The sequence below is a fragment of the Salvia hispanica genome, chromosome 1, assembly GCF_029641045.1.
Source record: "Salvia hispanica isolate PSC_SH4W2 chromosome 1, Shi_PSC_v1, whole genome shotgun sequence".
NCBI classification, from domain to species: Eukaryota; Viridiplantae; Streptophyta; class Magnoliopsida; order Lamiales; family Lamiaceae; genus Salvia; species Salvia hispanica.
The window spans coordinates 41471244-41480423 of NC_142692.1; the positions used below are offsets into that span (position 1 = coordinate 41471244).

A 9180-nucleotide genomic window follows, 5' to 3' on the forward strand; every position below is an offset into this window, starting at 1 on the left:
AAGTAAATCAGATTTACTATGAATACATTATCATAAATCAATAATTAAATCATAAGTTCATAACATCTCAATCTCCAAAATCTGTCTTTAAATTTATGTTTATTTGCTGATAAAAAAAAATAAATAAATCATAACTCCTTCTAGAAACTATAATCAATATATTAAATAATCATTAAATGCTATTACCACAAAATAGCACCAAATACCATACACCTTCTAGAAAACGCATTAATTCATCCTAAAAAACAAATAAAACCAATTTATGCCAGCCTAAAAAATAGCTGCATTTCTTTGTAATCACCACAACCCAAAATTTTTCACATCTATATAAACTCACGTACTTAGTGCAGGCAGGCGGCAGCGACAATGGCAGCTCATGTTCTAGTCCTCCCCTTCCCGGCGCAGGGCCACATCAATCCGGCCCTCGCCTTCGCCACCCGCCTCGCCTCCATGAGCCTCTCCGTCACCGTGATCATCACCACTGACTTGATCAACAAAGCAACTGTCTCATCTCAATCCTCCTCTGTCTCCATCGCCTGCATCTCAGACGGCAAGGAGTCCGCCGAGGGTGAGGAGTCCGTCGAGGCCTACTTAAAGCGGATCACGTCCGTGCTCTCGGCCAACCTGGCCGAATTCATCGACCACAACCCAGCCAAGCTCCTCATCTACGACTCCACGATGCCGTGGGCCATGGACGTGGCCCTGCCCCGGGGCTTGCTCTGCGCGCCGTTTTTCACAATGTCGGCGGCTGTGTCTGCGATTTTCTACCATTTGAAAAATGGGGGTTTGAAGTATCCTTATGAGGAATGTGGGGAGGTGAGGCTGCCTTCGTTGCCTTGTCTTGGGGTCAAGGATTTGCCTTACCTCTCTACGTTTATGGATGACAAGCAGACCATTCTCAACCATCTTTGTGGCCAGTTCTTGAATCTTGACAAGGCAGATTGGATCTTCATCAACACGTTCGACATGCTCGAGAAAGAGGTACGTACGTGTTGGAATTTGCTGTCGGCGTTGATATCCACATAAGATTTTTTGGTTGCCATTTCTTTATGCGATGATTGAGAAGAAATGTAAAGTTCATAATTTTTTTCCAGATTATTTTTAATGTCGCGCAATGCACTAGAATTTAAATAAACTTCAAGGTTTTTAGCTATTTGCCCTAATAAATATGCATATGATTTTGTCTAGACACAACAATGTTCTAATGTTATGAATTCATCACTTATCATTGTACAATCAATAAATACTCTATTCGTCCACAATCAATCATTCTATTTTCTATTATTATTATTTTTTTTAAAAATTTTGGTTTATTCACATAATGTTGTAACTTATCATATACTCTATTCTAATGCATATATCATCAATTATTTCTTGGCCATAGGAACATAGCCTCCTTGTCACATAATCCAAATGTGTCCTAATCCTAACACCTAATCCACTTTAAGGAAGTTTGCATAATTGGATACAGATAAATCTTTTATATATCTTGGCATTGTATAATCAAAACTGACCTGAAATGTATGTTCTTATCGTATTTTGTTTATTTATCTTCTTTACCAGATAGTAGATTGGATGGTCGGAAAATGGCCAATCAAGACCATCGGCCCAACCTTCCTCCCAAACAACAAACACAACAACAACCAAACCACCATCAACATCTTTGAACCAAAACAGGACGCCTGCACACAATGGCTCGACTCCAAAGAGACCGCCTCTGTCGTCTACGTCTCCTTCGGAAGCATCGCATCCCTCGGAAAACCCCAGATGGAAGAACTCGCACACGGCCTCATCGCCAGCAACCGCCACTTCCTGTGGGTGGTCAGAGCCTCAGAGGGCGACAAGCTCCCCCGGGATTTCAATCCCAGGGAGAAGGGCCTCGTGGTGCCTTGGTGCAACCAGCCGGCGGTGCTGGCCCACCGCGCTGTGGCGTGCTTCGTGAGCCACTGCGGGTGGAACTCGACTCTGGAGGCGGTCGGGCATGGGGTGCCCGTCGTGGCCGTGCCGCAATGGATGGACCAGACCACGGATGCTAAGTTTGTGGAGGATGTGTGGGGGATTGGGGTTGTGATGAAAGGTTGTGAAAGGGAGGAGATTGCTGAGTGTATTGAAGGAGTTGTGGGAGGAGAGAGAGGGGTTGAGATGAGAAGGAAGGCTTGTGAGTTTAGGAAATTGGCTAAGGATGCTGTGGAATGTGGTGGGACTTCTATCAATAATATTCAGCATTTTGTTGAGGAACTTTTGTGTAGGTAGTTAGTTAGCTGGTCTACGTAGGGACGTGAGTCTTACTTTTATGTACTCTTTTTATTTATTTTTGTTAGTTGAGTAATTTTTTATTTAGAAAATTATCAATATTAATGTGTTATTTTTATTTTGGTAAAAAAAACCCCTCTCCCAAATTATTCCATTCGTTCTTGAAAATTTGTCACTTATTTCTATTTTCGTCCGTCCATAAAAGTTTATCACTTTTTATTTTTATCATTTTTGGTAATAGACCCTACATTCCACTAAGTCATTTTCACTCACATTTTATTATAAAACTAATACATAAAAGTAGAACCCACGTGCCACTAACTTTACCGGATTAAATGGTGACAAATTATTAAGGACGGAGAGAAAATGAATTGTCCAATTTGAGAAATATTTTAGGAGTAGTAACATATAAATGCACATTATTTCTATACATCACTTTATTTATAAATTATACCAACTAAACTACTAATAATATGAATATAAACTTTTTTATTCACTAACACTACTTCCACTAAATTTTCTTTTTCTTATTTTATTTTATCAATTTTTTCTCTATTAAATCTCGTATCCAAAAAAATTCTTAATATTTATTGGAAAAAAAGGAATAGGAAGAAGTAAATATATTAATTAGTTGTGAAATAAAAGAAAGTTACGGACTCACGACAATCAATCAACTAAAAAATTAGAAAATTAAATATATATATCTCCGACACATTATGTTCACGTGACATGTTCAGAGTACTGTTTTGCCTTATAGAACTAAAACTATCAAGGCTAACAATTTCAAGCAAAACACGCACATGTATGCAATTAAATAGATACACATGAATTACCAAATTACAAGGAAAAAAAAAGGATAAGATGAACAAGACCAATGTCCCGAAATACATTTTCCATTTCTGGATGTAATTACACTTTATAATTAGAAAAGACAATCATTTTGACATCCAAAATCAGGACATGCCATACTTTGTTAAGCTTAACTAAAACAATATTGGGAACTTTTTGTAGTATGAGATTGAATTGTCACCTTATTCTTGGCCATAGATACATTATCTCTTCGTTACAGCCTACAAAAAGCAAATGTGGTAGGCCATTCAATTATTCACACCACGTACGTTTGTGGTCCCAACATTCTTACTAGATCAAAAGCACGACATATATGTCTTTTGAAAATGTCTCTCCATGAATTCTCCTGTTTGATCTATAACATAACCTAATTATGAGCAACTACGTACCACACCTCCTGCGTGGTTAAGTTGCTTATAAGCTGTAAGTGCGTAAAATTGCCACATCCGTTCCCTCCGTTTGACTTCGACGTTGACTCGAAGACAAAAAAAATAATCATACCCATCCAAAACCAAGCTAGTACTAATATATATGCCGCTCCCTCCGTTTCCGAATCCTAGATACGTCATTGCAATTGTGTGTTTAATGAACTATTGTGGTTGGAACTTGACTCTGGAAACTTGGGTCACATCTTGACCACACGACGAATGCCAAGTTCTTGGAGGATGGTGGGGAGTTGGGGTTGGATGGGTGAAAAGTTTTTACGGGAACAAACCTACAATTGTTTTTGCTTAATCATTCACTCTAACCATTTTATTACTCTATTAAACAAATTGTAAAATTGTAAATTATAAAATTGAATACTTGTATACGTATTTTCTTAGGTTAATAATACGCTACATATATTATGCAAGTTCCTTATGTGATTAATGCTCTCATTTGACCCACGTTGTTTATTTTATAAAAAAATTCACCTAATAATTATATAACATTAAATTGGTCATTTCGATAAAATTCAACTAATTATCTTCTCAAAATAAACAATTTTAAATAAGGAAGTACCTATTGATCTATTGGATTTTGTATACTTGATTAAAAAAATCTTTATCAAGTTGAACCGTTTAATTACATATTTTTAATTTTTAAATAGATTTTGTAATTTTATAATTTAATTTCACATTTTTTGTATTATAAAGTTTTAGTTGGAGTAGTAATTATTAGAATAGGAAAAACCTGTCGAAAAGTCGTGACTCGTGAGCTTAGCATAAAATAATGCAGTAGTTCATGAGAGATGGCATATTACAATTCACAAACAATTTATCTACTAATATGCCTTCTAAATAATTATCTACTTAAATAGCACTGACTTATTAGATATTTCAAAAGAAATTCAATTAATCAGCGTGACTTTCTGCGCTTTGATTCAATTTCCAATTTAGAGCTATTAAATGCTCCATGCATCTTTAATTCAAAATTCGAATATGTTAATTCTCATTCTTCCGTGAAAAATGAAATAGAGGGAGGTAAAAAACAAAAATAAGATAGAGGACATATATGTAATTTTAATTCTTTCACTAACCGTAACTTAATATTTTATGTATTAATTAATACTGTTATTTACCAATTTAATATTATGTGGTTGACCACGTGATTGTTCAGCATCACTCTACCATGAAATAGCAACAAATATCAAACACCTTCTAGAAAAAGCATTAATTCATCCTAAAAAAACAAATAAAATCACCTTATTCCAGCCTCAGAAATAGCTGACCCAAAATTTGTCAAATCTATATATACACACATTTTTAGTGCAGCAACAATGGCAACTCATGTTCTAGTCCTCCCCTATCCGGCGCAGGGCCACATCAACCCGGCCCTCGCCTTCGCCAACCGCCTCGCCTCCATGAGCCTCTCCGTCACCATGCTCATCACCACTGACTTGATCAACAAAGCAACTGTCTCATCTCAATCCTCCTCTGTCTCCATCGCCTGCATCTCAGACGGAAAGGAGTCCGTCGAGGGCGTGGAGTCCTTCGAGGCCTACTTCAAGCGCTTGAAGGCCGTGCTCTCGGCCAACCTGGCCGAATTCATCGACCACAACCCAGCCAAGCTCCTCGTCTACGACTCCACGATGCCGTGGGCCATGGACCTGGCCCGGCCCCAGAGCTTGCTCTGCGCGCCGTTTTTCACGACGTCTGCGGCCGTGTCTGCGATTTTCTACCATTTGAAATATGGGGGTTTGAAGTATCCTTATGAGGAATGTGAAGAGGTGAGGCTGCCTTCGCTGCCTTGCCTCGGGGGAAAGGATTTGCCTCTCTCTCTAAGTTTATGAATGAGAAGCAGACGGTTTTGAATTTGCTTTGTGATCAGTTCTTGAATATCGAGAAGGCGGATTGGATCTTCATCAACACGTTCGATATGCTCGAACGAGAGGTGCGTGTTACAAATTATTGTCTTCGATCGTCTAATGATATGCAATGAAAATAATGGATGAAAATTTGTTCTTGATTTATAACAAATAGGGCTAATTGCTGAAAAAACCTTAAAAACCAAATTTTGATTGCAACTTTAAAAATCAACTGAAAAAACATAAAGTTTGTCTCATGGAAAAAAATTCCATTTGCATAGTGTATAATATTGTTGACGGCATCACTTAACTCATCGGCTCCGTTGATGTCCACGTAAGATTTTTTGGCTGCCATGTCTTTATGTGATGATTGAGAAGAAATGTAAAGTTCATTATTTTTGCAGATTATTTTTACTGTTGCGCAATGGACCAGAATTTGACCGAACGTCATGGTTTTTAGCCATTAGCCCTAATAAATACTATGTACGTTATCTTAGAGAACTTACATGTTGCGTTATACTCTTCGTCCCGATACAAGTGAGGCGCTCCAAATCGGATGTTGTTTTACAAAAAATGATAATAAATAGTTAGAGTAGATAATAATGTATATACGACTTTCTTCTATATTATTTTATCTCTTACTTTACCTTCTTTCGACTTTAACCATTTATTAGCATCTTCGCTAAACAACGGCAAAAAAGAAACGCCTCACTTATAGTGGGATAGAGGGAGTAATACTTATTCATATCCAGCGTTTCATCGAATATTGCATGTGAATCCACTATATATATTGGATACCCTCATGTATGCCAATTCGATACAGTAAAATTCCTAGTACATAGTTCAATTAGAAAAAGCTATGAAATCTTCGAATATATAAATGATTTTGTCTAGACAAAACAATGTTCTAATGTTACGAATTCATCACTTATCATTCTACAAATAAATACTCTATTTGTCCACAATCAATCATTCAATTTTTTTTATATACTATTCCCTCCGTCCCTTAAAATTTGTCACTTATTTCCATTCATTCACACTCACATTTTATTATAAAACTAATATATAAAAGTAGGACTCACATGTCACTAACTTTTTCAACTCACTTTCTATTACATTTCTTAAAACTCGTGCTCAGTTAAATGGTGACAAATTATAGAGGACGGAGGGATTATATATTTTGGTTTATCCACATAATGTTCTAACTTATCATAGGCTCTAATCTAATGCATGTATCATCAATTATATCTTGGCCATAGGAACATAGCCTCCTTGTCACATAAACCAAATGTGTCCTAATCCTAACACCTAATCCACTTTAAGGAAGTTTGCATAATTGGATATAGATAAATCTTTTATATATTTTGGCATTGTATAACCAAAACTGACCTAACCAAAACTGACCTGAAATGTATATTCTTATCATATTTTGTTTATTTATCTTCGTTACCAGATAGTAGATTGGATGGTCGGAAAATGGCCAATCAAGACCATCGGCCCAACCTTCCTCCCAAACAACAAACACAACAACAACCAAACCACCATCAACATCTTCGAACCAAAACAGGACGCCTGCACACAATGGCTCGACTCCAAAGAGACCGCCTCTGTCGTCTACGTCTCCTTCGGAAGCATCGCATCCCTCGGAAAACCCCAGATGGAAGAACTCGCACACGGCCTCATCGCCAGCAACCGCCACTTCCTGTGGGTGGTCAGAGCCTCTGAGGCCGACAAGCTCCCTGAAAGGTGTTTTCTAGATGTTATGGCTGCGCGTGTTCAAATAAGAAAATAGCAGGTTCCCTAGATCCAGCGAGTCCACCAGATCACTCGGTCTAGGAACTCGTGGGTCGCGAGGAATCCCGATCGTCGGACACACAGAACACTTTCCCTTTAAAAAAAAAACCCTCAACCTCTTTACTAAACCTAGTATAGGGAAGTAGGGATCGATCCCACAGAGAAGGATGCGTAATACTCATGTTCAAGGATTTGGGAGTGTTTTTGGTGTTGGCTGCTGCCACGCATTTTCTTGGGTTGAGGAAAATAAAAATTAACTTGACTTGGGAACCTTTTAAAAACAACTCTTAAACTAACAGCTAGACCTAGGGAATAAATCTACGGTGGGGACCGCGTCTAAAAAAAGCAAGGTACGACTGAAAAGTTGGCAGAATAACTAACTCTCGTACTAACTGACAGTGACATCGTCTTCTACAACCAAATTTGCATAAAACTTTTTAAGAAAAACATGAGCAAAACAAAAACAGAGCTACTGACTTGAAATCAAATTTATGCATAATAAACGAAGAACTTAACAGATCTGCATACCCTAGACGAAGTAAAATAGAAACCAAGAAGAAATAAAACAAATCTATCGAACTACTGTCTTTCCACACGCCAAATCCGACCTCAGACGCTAAATCCACTCCGGATCCAAGCGTCCGACATGAACTCCAAACAGAAGAAACTCTCCATCACGTCAGATTTTAAAAGTAAGAACTCCGAATACTCAAACAACCACAGATCTGTCACCAACTTCCACATCAAACACCTCAACATCAAAATAAACAGAGATTGACATAGCAATTGAAGGAATAAACTAACAAAGAGAGATCTATGCAAAATGACTTGAAATTAAACAGCTAAACGCAGATCCACGAACGATAAAACAATTAAACATCATCAACATCAAAGTCGACTCCCAAAAGTGAAGTTCGACGGTGAAACTAGCAAAAACAACTGAAATAAAAGGGAATTGTATCTTCGCCCTCACTAGGACGGTGTTGCCAAGCACGAAATCTTCCAGAAAGTACCCTCCCGATCACAATTACCCCAGATCCATTCCCAAGTGTGTGTGTAAAGTGTATGAGCTAAGAAGAGTAAAAAAAATTGTGTCAAAGACTCCTTTTGCGTTGCATGCTCTTCTCTATTTATAGGCGTTTTAGTGGGCCCAGCGAGGTATAGATAATGACTTTGTTGCCCTCAGCTGTAGACTCCTCTGTCACGCCAATTTCCTTGTAAATCCTGCTCATTTCGTTCCATTCTCTCGCTAGACCATCTCCTTCATTACTTCCTTGATCTAGCGATTTTCTTCACACACCTGGCTTAGGAAACGTGTTAGACCCAGCAAATTATAACATTTTTCGCACTTTACCGATGCATGAAATTAGCCTTATCACTCCCCCTGGATTTCAATTCCGGGGAGAAGGGCCTCGTGGTGGCGTGGTGCAACCAGCCAGTGGTGCTGGCCCACCGCGTTGTGGCGTGCTTCGTGAGCCACTGCGGGTGGAACTCGACTCTGGAGGCGGTTGGGCATGGGGTGCCCGTCTTGGCCGTGCCGCAGGGGGTGGACCAGACGACGAATGCTAAGTTTGTGGAGGATGTGTGGGGAATTGGGGTTGTGATAAAAGGTTGTGAAAGAGAGGAGATTGCTGAGTGTATTGAAGGAGTTGTGGGAGGAGAGAGAGGGGTTGAGATGAGAAGGAAGGCTTGTGAGTTTAGGAAATTGGCTAAGGATGCTGCGGAATGTGGTAGGACTTCTATGAATAATATTCAGCATTTTGTTGAGGAACTTGTGTAGGTAGATAGCTAGTTTCGTGAGTGAGTCCTACTTTTATATACTCACCTCATTTCTTGTTAGTTGAGTTATTTTATCATTTTGAAAATTATCAATATAAATGAGTTATTTTTATTTTTAGCAAAAAGAATCTCTCTTCAAAAATTACTTTTCTCATTCATGAAAATTTGTCACTTATTTTTATTTTTGTCCATCACTAAAAGTTTGTCATCTTTCACTT

The 9180-nt window shown here is 38.4% G+C and overlaps 2 protein-coding genes across 2 annotated transcripts; both read left to right on the forward strand.

Moving 5' to 3' along the window:
• The first annotated feature begins 340 nt into the window (after positions 1-340).
• Positions 341-2379, forward strand: LOC125219958 (UDP glycosyltransferase 9-like). The gene is made up of 2 exons (XM_048122062.2): positions 341-981; positions 1564-2379. The coding sequence occupies exons 1-2, from the start codon at positions 367-369 to the stop codon at positions 2251-2253; spliced, it is 1305 nt and encodes a 434-aa protein (XP_047978019.1). The 5' UTR covers positions 341-366; the 3' UTR covers positions 2254-2379.
• A 2482-nt stretch (positions 2380-4861) lies between these two features.
• Positions 4862-8963, forward strand: LOC125219959 (mogroside I-E synthase-like). The gene is given in 5 exon segments (XM_089061720.1): positions 4862-5379; positions 5382-5516; positions 5794-5872; positions 6843-7148; positions 8589-8963. Coding segments are annotated over 5 exon segments (1413 nt in total).
• Positions 8964-9180: the final 217 nt, after the last annotated feature.

Excerpts from the sequence above, each read along its gene's own strand:
- LOC125219958 (XM_048122062.2), top strand. The coding sequence starts at position 367 with ATGGCAGCTCATGTTCTAGTCCTCCCCTTCCCGGCGCAGGGCCACATC. Across the intron at positions 982-1,563 it reads TCGACATGCTCGAGAAAGAG|ATAGTAGATTGGATGGTCGG; the intron begins GTACGTACGTGT and ends CTTCTTTACCAG.